The sequence below is a fragment of the Talaromyces stipitatus genome, genomic scaffold, assembly GCF_000003125.1.
Source record: "Talaromyces stipitatus ATCC 10500 scf_1105507295511 genomic scaffold, whole genome shotgun sequence".
Taxonomy (NCBI): Eukaryota; Fungi; Ascomycota; class Eurotiomycetes; order Eurotiales; family Trichocomaceae; genus Talaromyces; species Talaromyces stipitatus.
In genome coordinates, this window is record NW_002990119.1 from 1,645,832 (window position 1) to 1,661,152 (window position 15,321).

General features: G+C 45.4%; 5 protein-coding genes across 7 annotated transcripts; 3 read left to right on the forward strand and 2 right to left on the reverse strand.

The window, feature by feature from the left end:
- Positions 1 to 4,925: 4,925 nt before the first annotated feature.
- Positions 4,926 to 6,901, forward strand: TSTA_103190 (vacuolar H\/Ca2 exchanger). Its single transcript, XM_002486286.1, has 4 exons — positions 4,926 to 5,078; positions 5,140 to 6,028; positions 6,103 to 6,396; positions 6,457 to 6,901. Exons 2-4 carry the CDS (start codon positions 5,250 to 5,252, stop codon positions 6,725 to 6,727), a joined length of 1,344 nt encoding a protein of 447 aa, XP_002486331.1. The 5' UTR covers positions 4,926 to 5,078; positions 5,140 to 5,249; the 3' UTR covers positions 6,728 to 6,901.
- Positions 6,902 to 8,265: 1,364 nt separating this feature from the next.
- TSTA_103200 (uncharacterized protein) lies at positions 8,266 to 9,700 on the forward strand. 3 transcript variants are annotated; one of them, XM_002486289.1, is made up of 3 exons: positions 8,266 to 9,103; positions 9,170 to 9,418; positions 9,478 to 9,700. In XM_002486289.1, exons 1-2 carry the CDS (start codon positions 8,613 to 8,615, stop codon positions 9,210 to 9,212), a joined length of 534 nt encoding a protein of 177 aa, XP_002486334.1. In that variant the 5' UTR covers positions 8,266 to 8,612; the 3' UTR covers positions 9,213 to 9,418; positions 9,478 to 9,700. The 3 variants fall into 3 exon arrangements, with proteins under 3 accessions (XP_002486334.1, XP_002486332.1, XP_002486333.1); XM_002486287.1 differs by having other exon boundaries at positions 9,484 to 9,700; XM_002486288.1 differs by having other exon boundaries at positions 8,266 to 9,085.
- A 461-nt stretch (positions 9,701 to 10,161) lies between these two features.
- Positions 10,162 to 11,792, reverse strand: TSTA_103210 (uncharacterized protein; the record flags this gene model as incomplete). The annotated part of the gene is made up of 2 exons (XM_002486290.1): positions 10,162 to 11,700; positions 11,754 to 11,792. The coding sequence occupies 2 exons, from the start codon at positions 11,790 to 11,792 to the stop codon at positions 10,162 to 10,164; spliced, it is 1,578 nt and encodes a 525-aa protein (XP_002486335.1).
- Positions 11,793 to 12,864: 1,072 nt separating this feature from the next.
- On the forward strand, positions 12,865 to 13,830 carry TSTA_103220 (uncharacterized protein; the record flags this gene model as incomplete). Its single annotated transcript, XM_002486291.1, has 2 exons — positions 12,865 to 13,691; positions 13,799 to 13,830. The coding sequence occupies exons 1-2, from the start codon at positions 13,007 to 13,009 to the stop codon at positions 13,828 to 13,830; spliced, it is 717 nt and encodes a 238-aa protein (XP_002486336.1). The 5' UTR covers positions 12,865 to 13,006.
- Positions 13,831 to 14,048: 218 nt separating this feature from the next.
- On the reverse strand, positions 14,049 to 15,116 carry TSTA_103230 (hydrolase, putative; the record flags this gene model as incomplete). Its single annotated transcript, XM_002486292.1, has 2 exons — positions 14,049 to 14,909; positions 15,096 to 15,116. 2 exons carry the CDS (start codon positions 15,114 to 15,116, stop codon positions 14,049 to 14,051), a joined length of 882 nt encoding a protein of 293 aa, XP_002486337.1.
- Positions 15,117 to 15,321: the final 205 nt, after the last annotated feature.

Consider the following 15,321-nt stretch of genomic DNA (forward strand, 5'->3'; position numbering starts at 1 on the left):
CCATACGGAGTAGTGCAGGGAAAGAAAAGTCGGAGAAGTCCAATGCGGAGGACCCATGTATTGGTTTAAAACCCCAAGTTTCTGTAAGTTTGGTATGTACCACGTACCAATATTTCGTTACAAGACTTGCAGGACGCAATCTCCGTTCCTGTCTCCTTTTGACCAATGAATGCATGTAGCAGTAACTCTTAGTGTCCCTTTATCTGTCACGCCTTGATCGAAATACGCATGTTTGTTGGCCCTAAGTCCTGACCCATGTCCATTCGATGTGACTCTAGCCATGAGCCGCTCCAGGCATGGCATGATTACCTGGTCCCAACAGTCTTCCTAGTGGAATAGTCTTCTCACTTTTTTCCACGGCCTACGTATCGGCACACTTCTCAGTTCGGCACTGTTCCCGTTCAATGGCCTACCGAGTCATGCCGATTTGCCATTGGAAAGTACGTAAGAATACGCGTATCTTTTCTGTTCAGGTATCCTTTGCCCTCCAAGTTAGGCTAGTTGAATCTTTCACTACAATCTAACTGCTATCAGTCTGGGTTTCTTTTCTGCAGTGACATGTGACATAAATTCGCAAGACAGCTGTGCAAATACTCGTCCTTCCCACTCGGCGGCCCAAACATCAATATTTCCCTCAATTGAGCGCCCCTGGATATGCGCTTGTCTTACGTGATTCGTTTACATCGTTACTACGGTTTAATATCGGAGATTGATCGTTGCCACTGGTTGGTAGCTTCCCTCGCCAGGTCATGAATTGAGCCAGTCTAATTCCGTGCTGTATGGGCCAAACCGAGATGGATGCTGAACGGATCTGGCGCTGAACCAGAGAGCCCGGGCAGTGATTCGTCGATGAATGAATGGGTGTGTTGCTGTGGCGGGGATACTATGCCAGCTTCAGGGTAGTACAGCATACTAAAATACTAGCTCGAATCTGAAGGGCAGGTTCTGTACAAGTACGAATCCATGTCGGGGGATACCCATGCGCTTCTTGACGGAAGGATCAACTAGCCAGTCCGAGTTCGTTATGTTCTTTTCCGAGGTCTGTTTGGTCTGGTACTCCACTTCGACTATTCGAAATTGGACGTTCTAAGGCCGTTAATTCTATGTATATCCATGGATATAACTATTATTAGGCGTCTGTTTATGTCTTATGCACCATGTGCAAGCGTAGAAGCACAAGGGTCTCATCTCAGTGTCAAATCCCCTCGCATGTTGGTGCCCTTGCTGTGCGGGACGTTGCATTGGCTCGTTCGTTGTGTAGCTGAGGTTGCACTACGTACAAGCTAGACAAGTGATGATAGTAATGCACCGTGTCCAACCGCACTGGCTACCTTACATACATGGTATCGACTTAATTATGGAGTTGCACTAAATTAGAACTTACGTGACTGTTTCTAGCGCCCTTCCAGGTTTCTTGGGAAAATGTTGATTTAGTCTTGGAAAAGCTTAGTTCCATTTGGCATGTACAAGCATTCGTTTAATTCAGGCGAAGGCTCCAAATCTCCTTCCAGTTTTTGCTGTGGCTAATTTCCCAACTGCGTGATATTTGGAACTTGGATAATAGTGGTTGACAGATTGTGCTTATGATAATTTTAGATCATTCTCTGCTTTCTGTTTTCATTTAGTGAAGTCGGTGATTCAGAAATCAGCTGGCACTAGTTAGGAGCTTATCCAGTTCAGGATATGAAGCCAATTGTGATTCGTGTTTAGATATTACTACACTATTTATTTTTACGACTAATGCCACGTTGTATTGACTATATTTGCGTTTTTATGAAGTTTTCCGTGCGCCGTACGTACTTTTCTTATTGCCGGAATCAGTTTTCGCACTGAATATACTGGATTGTGGAGACCCCAGTCCTCGGACTACACTCCGCAAGCTCATTCAAGTCGAGATGACAAAGAAAATAAGATCCTTCTCCGCAAGAGGTGAGCACTAATATTTAAGAAGGATCATGGAACTTTTCTTCACGTGGCGATTCCTGCTCATGGAAGACAAGATGGAAGACAGTTCGAACTTTGGTGATCATCTGAGATAAAATTAAAGATACTTGGGTCGATCGATAATGGCTGTCAGTTAACTTTTCTTCCTTTCTGATCTCCGCATTTTCCCAATGCTTCTTTCAGCCCTTTCCGAGCCATGGCAAAGTCAAAACTAAGGGTTTCCCGCAAGACTTGTCGCGGCGTTTCAAGGTAAAGTTTTTTCTTTTAGAGTTCTTAATTCCCCATGACGCTTTAACATGATTCATGGGCACGGAAGTTTTTTTGACGTTATTACATTTAAAAATGGCTCTGGGACAGCGAGAGCTGCTCCACTGGCTGCTCCGCCATTATTTATTATTTTGAGTCTTTTAACTGCTCGCAATTAGGGGGTGCTATATTAAAATAGGGGGGAAAATGAGGTCTAGACACAACAACACACAAAAATCCTGGTTCATGTCTCATCCACGAAAGTTGAAGTACGGAGAACTGTTCGTAAAAATGCCTCCGTACCGCCACGCAATCAACCCCGGTGAGTGGATAAGTATAACAGCATCGATCCAATAGTTTCACGTTCAGCTGCGTCACACTAGTAAAGATAGGTATTCCGGACTAGTATCAAAGGCGTATTCTATCCGTACTCCACAATCCCCTTCTTATCTAGTGTCGTTTTCTTCCTTTAGAAGTACGTACAGCTAAATTATTGTGGGCTTCTCTAGATTCGGCCTCGATGCCACATGACCTGGTCATGCAAAGTCAAGTCGGCTTGTAGCTTTAGTTGCCTGGCTGAGTTTTTTCACGGAATGCCGAGATATGATGCCGTAAACCGCTAGAACATCGTGTCACTGGACGGATGGATGGCAGGCGTATCACGGACTATTACTCATCAGTTATCATGGTCCATTCACAAATGCAGAGATCCTCAGCATTACGCTCCGGTTTCTCATTCCCATACCGTTCGGAGCCTGTGCGGAGTTTGAATCACGGATTTCACATCCTAGTAATTCTAGAAAGACCGTGTATAGTTTCCGATGGCCGGACCGAATGTGACAGTCCCCAATCGCCGAGATGGCAAGGACCGGTTTCAATCTTTACCAGCTCCTTGCATGGGATCAGCCGAAGGTATCTATGTATGCATTGGACTAGAGGCCCAAAAAGGATAATAAAGGCCCTGCGGTGGTCACAAGATTGCCCGCTTCACCAATGACAGATACCCAGCACAAAATAAAACCAGAGGATGTTAGGGGAGAGGTCAAAAGTATGAACTCTTCCAACAAGCCTCATGAATAGCCCCCATACTCCTTGTGACCGGCAGGTAACAAAGATACTCGGTGAAGGAAAACAAGGAATACGTCCGGCCTAACTACATACCGAACCTGCATGGTACGGAGCAGATAGCCAGTCAAATACCATACCGATTCTACGATTCGCGTATCCAACATTCGCTTTTGCTCCTTTGCATGACGGTAAAGTGCCATATGGAGGGGGTAATTTCCTGACCGTTAACTGTTCTGGGGTAATCTGGGACATCCTTGCCACGTCGATGCGAGTCACCTCATCCGATAATTCTGCGACACTGACTCGGATCCCCAGTCTCCAATCCCCGGATGTGCAAATGCGGGCATTGCGGCACGGCCGCACGTCCCAAGCCGATACCCTGCACAATCGTACACATCTTACTCGCCGAGTCGCCATCATGTGTAAGCGTAAACGTATCATATGTAGAAGCAACGCTGATGCAGAGATTCGGCTTACCTTGAAATCAAAAGATGTAGGGTAGGGCTTATTCCCGGAATGGTTGGCCATAGTGGATGGCCAGCCATTTCTTGCGTTACACAGGGTCAATAGGGTTGGGGGTTCTCAACGCGAGGGTTATGATATACACTAGGGTATGACAAGGGTTGTTACCCTGACCAGGGCTATCGTACACTAGTGTTAGGGTTAAATACTAAATCGATCGGGATTTGCTTTGGAATAACAACACCGAGTAATAGCAAAGCTTTTCAGGCTTGAGATTGCAAACACAAGAAGCTCGAGATTTGATATAAAAGGTAAGCCACTGTTTACTACCGTAACTAGATTCATGTACTTGCTCCAAAGGTAGGTTGATAAAGCAGCGAAATGAAATTAATCCGGCATACAGTATCCAGAGAACAGGAAAACCAACCAAATTCATAGATTGGAGAAGTTGTGGCAGGGTTATTGTTCTTGAAAAGATAAAGATTACCGCTTGGGTGCTCATTGTTAGGTGTAATCCCATTAGCAACTACTGACCTTCTAGCTCAAAATCTTGACTTCGAGAAATTGAGACTCACGAATTCGCAGTTTATTCAACAACTTCCAAGTTCCAACAATAGCCCGAGTACTTGGCTAGTAGACTGCCATCTGTGAACAAGTCCGTGCAACTTATGTATGAAATGGACTATCAAGGGCTGCGAGCAGGCTATCGATCCATTTTCTACGATGATAATCTGTGATCTAGCATGACTTTTCCACATCTTTGTAGAAGATCGCCGACTGCTTCTGGCAAATGAGCAGAAAATCCTAGGATCATCGATCTTCGCCTCCTTATTCGGTTTAGTTTCATGCTTATATGGAAAAAGCGAGACAACTTAGACGACGAGCCGCTCGGTGCCTCCACGGCCTAGGCCGCCAAGGGCCTCACCAATTTTCCACCGGGCCAATACAAATCGAGACGACTCCTGTCAAGCCCGTATTCCTTCCTTTTTAAATAAGCAAGCCAAGAGCCTGCGAGGCAGTGAGACCTCACAAGAAGTAACAACTCAGCAGTGCCAAGCTGCATGCTGTGAATGAATAAGGAAAAAATAGGAGGACCCCGTACTCCACAATATGACATGAAAGGAGCAGTGGGCGTAGCTGAATCTCCTATTTGCATGCCCATTATGGAGCTTTTGCTTTTGTTGCTTTTTACAATTTTCTCTTCTGACGAGATGAGAAAAAAGGGTTTGAGTTGGACGATGTTGCACTCTTACTTTCTTCTAAAGTCTTTGTCAATTCATCTGAATTCTCATAATTTCATGGCGAGCTGATTGTTTCCATCTCAACTGCTATTAACTCGGGTTACTCATGCTACACGTGTAAGTGATCATTGTCGGGCAAGTTGCTAAGTACTTTCTGACAGTTGTCGTTGGGCTGTAGCAAAGTCATCTCAAACATAAATCGGGAGAGTCCAGTTGTCAACCCGGAAACATTTAAACTGTCCCGAAACTCGAGCTGGAATCGAAAAAGCCTCGAGGACATTCACAATCATGTCTTCGCTTCGTCAACGCCGGGTCGACGACGAAATTACCCAAACGATAACCCAAGAGACTCTACCGCAACACCACAAAGATGCCGAAAGCGCTACCAATGAGAAGACGCTGCGTCCACGAGTCTTGGGTCTCTTTCGCATCCAGTCGACCGGGGAAAGTGGGAGGAAAGGGTTTCATCCATTACACTTCCTATACATTTGTTTCCGGAGCACTTGCACGCTGTCCATGATCGTCAATGTCCTCTGGCCGTTTGTGCCTGCCGCGATTACAATGGGGTTTGCTCGACCGGATCTACACGTGTGGACATTTGCGCTTAATTATATTGCCATGGTACCGACAGCCAATTTACTGGGGTTCGCAGGAGGAGAGCTGGCACGAAAATTACCGCGAGTTTATGGAGTGTTGTTGGAAACGTCATTAACATCCGTCGTTGAAATTATATTGTTTATGGTTTTGATCAAGAAGGCGGACACCAACGAGCTCGTCAATGTCATTCAGGCCGCAATCCTAGGCTCGATCCTGGCTAATTTGTTACTGTGTCTGGGGCTGTGCTTTTTCTTTGGTGGTATCCGGCGCGATGAGCAGATACTACACGAAGCCGTGAGTGAAGTCGGATCAGGCTTGCTCCTGGTTGCTGGATTTGGACTCTTGATTCCAAGCGCTTTCAATGCGACATTGTCCGGGGCAGAATCACCCATGACGCCCGAAGAACTTCAGGCCTCGACTCGGACGATCAGTCGAGCTACTGCCGTCATTCTACTTTGTGCCTATCTTATGTACGTTGCTCTATTCACTATCTCGAGTGATCAGCGGAGAGAACTATTCACGCCTAATACATTTTTTGCAACAGGTTCTTGTGGTATAATCTGCGTACCCACAACACCATTTTTGACGAAGTCCTGGAAAAAGACGAAGACAATGATGAGGATGGCGACAAAGAGCACTTCCGACCAAAACTTACCCTTTTCGAGAGCGTTCTAGCCATTGCAATTGCCATAACATGTGTCTCACTTTCAGCGTTGTTCATGGTCGAACAGATCTCGCACATTGTTGAACGAGGCGTGCCCGATAACTTCATGGGTTTGATCCTTGTCCCGCTTGTAGAAAAAGCAGCTGAACACTTAACTGCTATTGATGAAGCTTGGTAACTATCCATCTACCACTATACGAGATTCGTGCGCTAACGTTGTTTGCCATCATGCAGGGACAACCAAATCAACTTTGCCCTTTTTCACTGTCTTGGACCTTCCATTCAAACGGCCTTACTCAATGCCCCCTTGGTTATACTCGTTGCTTGGGGCTTGGGTATTCCAGAAATGGACCTCAACTTTGAAATTTTCATGGTCGTCCTACTAGTCTTATCTATACTTGTCGTGGGCAATTTCCTGCGTGATGGTAAGTCTAATTACATGGAAGGCGGACTGTGTGTGCTCGTCTATGTGATTATTGCTGTGACTACGTGGTATTATCCATAACCTTCCTGCATACCTGAATCGAAGATGTAACTGAGGGTTATATCTCAAAAAATGAGCGGCTTTTGCATAGCGAGTATTACTGGAGTTTTCTCTTTGAAATATACAACTATCCATTGTGGGATACATTTGTACCTTGGCCCAGGAGTAATGATAATTCTAGATGCATGAAGCACGAATCTGTCAGGCGTCACTCAGTCAATCCAAACTATCTAGATACGTTATAAACCAAACGACATAAAACTTATCCGCCTGAAACTAGTTTTCAAGTTTCATGCATCTGATCATTTGGATTACGGTGGCTCTGCCCTTCTAAAATCTATCTTCTCAGTAGGTAGGTCTTCAACCTACCTGGGCATATAAGTGAATCCGGACATGGATCGTGGCTGGCGCCATACTGTAACAGAGATCCTGCAAGAACAGATGTTACAGTTCCGAATCTTGGAAGGGATGAGTTACAGCGTGAACCTTGGAATATATATATTCCACACACCTAGCGGAAAAGTCACTGCATTCACATCTACCTGGGTACTTAGGCACAGTGTAGAGCAGACCTCGGGATGGAAGCACACTCTATCGAGAATAAAAACGACCGGTGCTGACCACTAACGAGTTAGTTACAGCATGGGCCGAGCAGTCTTTCACTGTCCTAGGGTTATTCCGTAATGTGTCCCATACTGCGCGGATCCTCATTTATTGTGTTAAATAGGATCGACAAAAGTTCGTCACAAATGCCGAGTCCTAGACTCTCGGGGTCTTGCAGGAGTGTAGAGATGAAAATCACTCGGGATGTATGAATACTCGATCGGAATGCCTGATTCTTACAAAATCCAAGCCGCCGATTGTGGCCTGTTTTCCAGACTCGCAAGAATTTGATCGATAGGACGGGGAAGGGCATATGTATTGTATCACATGTATAAAGTTGAAGGTTCCAATGCTACAAGGCGAGACGTCAAAATCCGACGCTCCAGAACCTAGATCTGATGAATGAGTCAGTACTCCATATACTTAGTCAGAGTTATTGTTACTTGTCATTTTCGATGTGTATCAACGGTGGCACTTCACACATCTCTAACCTCAAAATTGACTAGTACTTACATCTAGTTATACTTCTCAATTCCGATGCTATTCCATGATTTATGAATTGCAAATGCGAGAAAGTATTCACACTTGCAAACTACATAACCCATGAAGAGATCCATTATTAAGGCTTAGTCTTCGGAATCAGGAAGACAAGCTTTTCCGGTCCACCGAGGACGGCATCTGTTCTTCGCGCTTGGAAATTGTATGTATCTTTCACTCGATTGGTGGTGTTTTGCTCACAACGGGGCCTGGACTCTGGGCTCTGGAGGGGTAACAACATACGTAGACACGAGTGTTTCTATGTATACGCACGCCAGTCAACTGACAAGTTTGTGGCAGCCTACTTTTGTTCCAATGCACCCGATTCGATGATTCTATGAACTTAGTGTCGGAGAATCATGAGCCAGGCTTCCATTATATTCTCTGTGGTTTCCATCAATATTTTTTTCACTTTCGTCATGCTCTATCTTTCTACTTTCGTCTGTACATCGCCTGTACATCGCCTATAATTTTAATGGTTGAACTACATACCAATCGTGCTCCTTGGGAGTCGATGTATGAAGCTATTAGTTAAGAGTTACAGCGTATAATCGGTGGAATCATACTACATCCCTCTTGGTTACTTCAGGTATACATACAGCGATTGACGGATTGTATTCCGCCAGTTTTTGCGGTCTACTTGCATCGACCTTTTGAAGCTTTGTTTGCACGTTCAAGGTCGGACATCGGATATATGGTATGATCGTTTCCGACACCTAGAGAATCGAACGTAGCAGACAACAACATTTAAGCGAACGACAAAAACATGGCTCTCTCGGCCTCGGCAATCATTGTCATCGTCGTGTGCGTCTCCGCCTTATTCGTGACCATCCTATGGACCTTTAGCGGCTACTACGGACGCGCATCCACAATGGACGAAGCAAAGACGCAGATATCACACGAACAAGACACATATATGCGGCAGGTACGACAACGAAATCATGAGTACGCTTATGCTGAGTCAATCTTCGGTAGCGGTGGAGCAAGTACAACTCGCACATCGCAAGTATGGTCGAATACGAACAATGGATCAACGCCGAATACGCCCATGGCTACGAGAGGAGCTGGAACTCCGGCCTGGGGAGCGAAACGGATGGACAGTAATGGCAAACAAAGTCTGAGTCAGAGTTCGATGAACGTTCAGCAGGGGAAGGATGGTTCGCGGGTGAACTATTCGACGTATGAGCCGGCGGAATACTTTGAGCAGTCGCCGTATGAAAGCAATGAGTATTACTATGGGTATGAACAAACACAACAGTGAGTCTGTCGACATCGGCTGAACTCCGGCTCATGATGGTACTAATCTGACATTGTGAAATTTAGGGCGAATGAAAGGGTTAATCAGGTTCCATCGGAGGTCGTGTAGCTGACGAAGCTATGCGGGTTCGTTATTGGTGTGTTATTATCATGAATTATGACATTTTATCTCCATATCGAGCATCGTATGTGCAGCTCTTTGAGTCGCTAGCATCGGCAGACCCCTAGAAGCCCCGAAGGGCTCACCCCTTACTAGTTCGTAGGAAGCAGTATATGTGTTCATGCTCTGAAGTATGCTGGAAGATCATTTATGCTGTAGGTTTCCTGTAATTTGATCCATAATCGCTATCGAGATATAATACTGACGTGCCTAGCCACAGATTGTTAGCGAAGATAACCCTAATTGATCCCATCCTTTCTTTAAACTACAGCTCATATTCACCCTCCACTCGACATATTAATCAACGGACAGACGACGTCAGCAGTGATGTCCCTTATAAAGAGCTTAGAGCTGCTATCATCCCTTCTTGCACGCAATGTCCGTTTATTAACCTCCACACCTCGCCAATCCAGCCCCGCAGGTGCAGCATATCAGTACCTGAACCCTTGGAAATAGTCAATTCCAATGTTTACGCGAAGCTCTCCCAATCAAGGGGGTATCAATGACGCGGTCCGCCAAACGAAGGTCGAATACACCTTTGAGTTACCAGCAAAGCTCGAAATCCTCCGCTGCATCCTTCTCAACCTCCGCCTACTCAGCCTCTTGGACATGCTACTTTCGAATCGATCCAGCAAACAGATTTCTGAAGACTCATGCCTGAAGATACATGTATCCCTTGTAGGGCCTCTATGCGGAACCTTGCACCCCCTGATGTCTACCATCCAACGATCTCAGGTCCTTGACGATACCAATAAAACTGCTTATAGAATGATCTAGGGGATATTTACGTATAGTTTTTTTTATACAAAGTTTACTACAAATTTCATACATTTTGTTCTTTTGAGTTGACCTTCTATTTGGCCACAGTATATGTACAATGTAGGTGTACTAATTGAAATCATGGCGATGAGCCCAGCTCCTCGAAGCCAAAATTCCATATCCCTCGTGCACCGCTAACACTGAACCATTCACGTGCCGCCGTTATACCCTGTTTGTGAGTCTCTGCTCCGACATGCTGAAATGCGCTGGGCATTAAAGCATACCGCTGCAGGTTCCGCTCGTTAGCGAACGTCTCTATTGTGCTGTCGACAGCAGCGCCTTGATCCTGTTTCCAGGAGTTATCCGTGAAAGTATTGGACGGTAGATTGAGGGTAGTGGCGGTGATGTTCTTCTCAAGCCAGTGTGAAAGCTTGAGCGACATGTTCCGAGGAAAGGCAAGGGCTTGTGAGCAGCAGCCGAAGTTGTTCATGACATTGATGCCGGCAGGAAGGGGTTGGACTGTCATGCGACCCGCCGCAAAATATAGAATGATCAGGGCTGGAACGCATAAAAAGCTGACGGAGAATATGAATGAAAGGGGTATAGGGCTCGGGACTGGGTCTGATTGTTTGGAAGGCAGCGCGGTATAAGGCAATGAAGAAGATGGAGAAGACAGACGACGGAAGTATAAGCCAATACCCATCGTTGACATGACCGCCAGGAGACTCCAGAAAAAGTACGTCGGCCAGTCTTCACTATTCCAACCGAGGAACTTCTCCGTATAGAAAAGACGGAGGTATAACCAATCTTCTGCCCGATTACCATCGTTGTGCTTCCTTTCAAGCTCCCGCAAACTGTCCATCGTTCGTGTATACCAACCCTCCTGGGCGAGGGTATCATCTTCCAAGATCAGCACCCATGGCGCCTGAGATTGAGAACATTGATGCAAAACGAGAGAGTAATCGTAGAAGGATTTTTCATTGTATCGCTTCGCTTTCTCGAGGTCTTGAATAACTTCGGTTATAATTTGCGATCCGCCTGCAATGTCGTGATAAGTGAAAACATTATCAGCCAGCTGTGATGCGTTCACAACCGAGGCCGAATTATTAAGAAAAGGATGTTCTTGCGGATTTGCGTGCGCTATGAGGATATTCAGTTGTATCTGGTCTCGTTCTTGTGGAGTCAAGTGATCGAGCAGCGAAGCGATAGCGACATTAACGTGTTGTTCTTTGGGACGTTTAGCAGTCGGCATGCCAATGCAGAGCTGTGGTATTGCCTTATTTTCATGATGCTGAATGCCGACAGGTTGGTTTTGGCTGGATTTGTCAAGGTTTTCCAAGTAGGATTGTGCCTGTTGCACTCTTGTCAAGCTATACTTCGGTTCATAGCCTTGGACCGTGAAGAAATACGAGCCAGGATCGTGGGATACACGATATCGGAAGAAAGCTAAGGCCAGCAAGTATGCAATAATAAAACCAATGAAGAATCTTGACTGGGCTTTGGTAAACGAGGTTCTATGAGGGAAGTTTTGTCCCCCAACATGCTGCGACTGTGTGGCGAAAGCCTTGAAAAGCCGAGCAATTCGCATGGTATGCAAGGCTATCAGAAGGATTTCTAGCAACTTTGCACCGGCACCATGTGGCCGATTGAAAACAAGGTGTCTTTTGTATCCGCAAGGCTAGATCGGAGTATAAGTGAAAGAACACAGCCTACAAACCAACGATACCATACCAAAAAGGTAATAGATCCTACAACGACTTGCAGACTCATGGAGCATTTACGTCACTTGAATCTCCAGGCTCCATATTCCATAAGTATACTAGTTGGCTAACTAGATGTTAGATCAAACAAGCCTTGAGGCGATGTACGTAAATTAATACTTGGGCCTCGTATAACTCCGCAGTCCAACATCTCCTCATCAAACCAACTCTTCCTGACACCGGATTTGAGGGCTTCAGAGTATTCCACGTATGAGTTTGAGGAATATCAAAAATTGACAGATCAGCATGTTCTGTCTATGACTACTAGGTAAGAGGGATTTTGGGACAAGTGAAAATGTATTTGAGGATGATCCATGGATGTTGTGTCGATCTAGCTTACTAAGGGTCTGAACTTCAGAACACTACCAATCAGTCTAATTAATCAGGAAAGATTCTCATGAGACTGTGTCCACTAACTCTTGGCCCTGAGGCTGAAATGGCCCCCATTGGCACTAACCAACTCGAAACTTACCCTTCGCCCTCTATTTGGAGTTACGTATTGACAACCCTCACAAAGGTCTAAAACATCACGCGCAAGGCATTCTGTTGTAGTAACGACCTGAAGTTCATACAGACTCCAACTTGCACTGAATTTTCAAACTTGACAGAAACGACTGCATATGGATCCGGACAAGATACGCAACAAAACCAACACTGACGATTTGGGAAACCCCTTGTAACCGTCTATCATGAGGCCTGACACTGTGATCACGAAGTATTTGTATTTCTTACTTAATAAAAATTACTGATGTCGTATATACTAGCAGACTATCCACAACAAGACCAACACTGATGATGCAAAAGCCCGACGTTGATGTCTGAGAACCAGCTTGCAACCCTGTCGATCTACAAAATCAACATTGAAATCTAAAAATATCCGCGGTCTGAGTGAATGGTTGAAGTTGTATACTGACAGAGTAGACGAAACAGAGAGAGTAGAAACCCAACACTGTCGATCAGTGACCAACAGATGGGAGAGCCAACAGGTCAGAGCAGCAATGGACCAGAGGACCAACAGATCGGAGAGAAGTGACAGGCTGGACGAGTAAAGATCAGGGAAGCAAGAGGTCAGAGAATCAACAGACGAGAAGAATCTCTAGGTATAAAAGCATTCAAGTCCTCTGTCTATTCCCACGAAACCATCCATAAAGGAACAACCCAAAGATTGCATCCATTCCATTTCCTTGCGCTGCATCAAAAATCTCTACATAGGCTTGAATCACAATGTCTTTTCGCTCTATCTTGTCTCTTGCCTTGGCCTCCAAGGCTGCCCTGAGTGCTGGCGTGGCTCCTCGGGACACCTACTACTGCACCTTCTACACAGACGACCTCTGCGAAAACCGCTCTGGCTCCGTCAACTATGCCACCAACAACGATGGCATTTTCCAGAACGGTGGCCCCTACTTTTCCTGCCACACCCCTGATGAGATCAGTCTAATCTCTTACCCACCTGGCGACTCGAATGGCGACAACCCTGATCACTGCCACGTCTTTGCACCCAATGAAGCCGACGCATGCACACACCTCGACGATTTGGATTTCACAACTGGTGACGGAGGCTACTATCGCATCACATTCGACAAGACCTGCCCCTCGGTCTCTAAACGTGAAACGGAAATGCCGAAACGGAATGCAAACTATTTAATCTTTTACGATGACCCTGCATGTGAACAGCAGAGTGGAAGCGTTCATTATTCTGTTGACAATCAGGGCTGCTTCGAAAATGGTGGCGCTTATGCAGCGTTTGATGGAGGAGACGATTTCGATTGGCATATTGAGCAGTACTCGGGTACTGGAGATTATGAATGCACACCCTCCATGGAGGCATGTGTGCATTCGGACCCATTTGTTACGTCAATTCCTAATCCTTGTGTGCATCTGGATAGTATCGGATTGAAATCTGGCACTGGTTCGTACAAGATTGGACGACATGGTTGTCCTTAGACGACTGGAGGAGTGGTAGTAGTGAAAGGCATACCAATTGCCTTTCAAAATACTGAAGTTATTTACTAGTAGACAATGAGCTACTATCAAACTACTGCAGTTAATGTAGTCAGGTCAATCGTTCGGACTGGAGAATGCAATATTGTAAATACGCAACAGCTAAGTTGCGTTATTGAGAAAGGATTATATAAGTCTACAGTAAAACTCCTGAAGTTAATAACACAAGTTTTATCGGTAACTAGCTAGAATCTTGTCTACCTAATACATATGGAATTTGCATAGTCCGATTCATTCGATTGACGCGCAATACCAATGGCACAAGTCAGATTCCATTTCTCTTAAGAAACTCCAAGATCAATGCACCAATCTCTTCCGTCTCAGTCTCAACCGCAAAATGTCCAGCATCCAACAGATGTATCTCTGCATTCGGCAAATCACGCTTGAAAGCCTCAGCTCCCGGGGCGATAAAGAACGGATCATTCTTACCCCAAACTGCCAATAAAGGGACCTGGGATTTGCGAAAGTATTCCTGGAAACGAGGATAATTCTTGACATTGTTCTGATAGTCCCAAAATAGGTCAATCTGGATCTTCTCTTGCCCTGGACGCTGAAGAAGGGCATAATCAAGCGTATATGACTCCGGCGCGATGACCTTGTTCGGTAATGTGCCTGTTACATATTGCCCCTTTGTAGCTTCATATGTGAGAACGGCTGCTGCTAATGTAGCGCGAATCTCTACGTTATCCTTGTCACCACTGGCCCAGTATTGGCGTAATGGGTTCCAAAAGTCTCCTAGACCATCCTCGTAGGCATTTCCGTTCTGGGTTATTATAGCCTGGATAGCTTCAGGTCGCTTTAGTGAAAGATTTAAAGCTGTCGGCGCGCCGTAATCAAAGATATAAACAGAGAATTTGGCGATTGCAAGAGTATCCAAGAATTCCAGTACTGTCACAGCTAGGTTGTCGAATGTATGTTCGTAGTTATCCGTGACTTCGGTGAAGCCGAAACCAGGCAAATCGGGTGCAATAACTCGGTACTTGGTTGCAAGAAGAGGTATCAAGTTTCGATACTGGTGGGAGGATGAAGGGAAGCCGTGTAGTAGAAGCACAACGGGGGCATCGACAGGGCCGGATTCTCGATAGAAGATTCGGGACTTGAGAGTAGGAAGGTCAAGGTACTTGACCTGTGTTACGGGGTGAGAAGATGTCATTTTCAATAAATTATAAGAGCCTTGGAAGGTATGATGGGTTGTTTATCAGTAGCTTTTTAGTCTTTTGCGTTGGAAATTGCTCGATGATGAGACACGGGATAGATGGGTGAGCAAGCATGCTTATATATGTCCACAATGAAACCGGAAAAGGCTTCATACCTGTGATTTGGGAATAACCATGGTGCAAATGTGATCACAGTAGATTCCTACCATTTGACAAACATAGGGCGTCGTAATCGTCTCGTACAAGATACGCCATTGCTGAAGACATACCTATATTGACCAATCAGATGCTGCATAAGTATGACAAATTATTTCTGCTTACCAATTAACTGTATGGTGCTCGCATTCGGCATATTACTTGAATATGATTATAAATACAAAT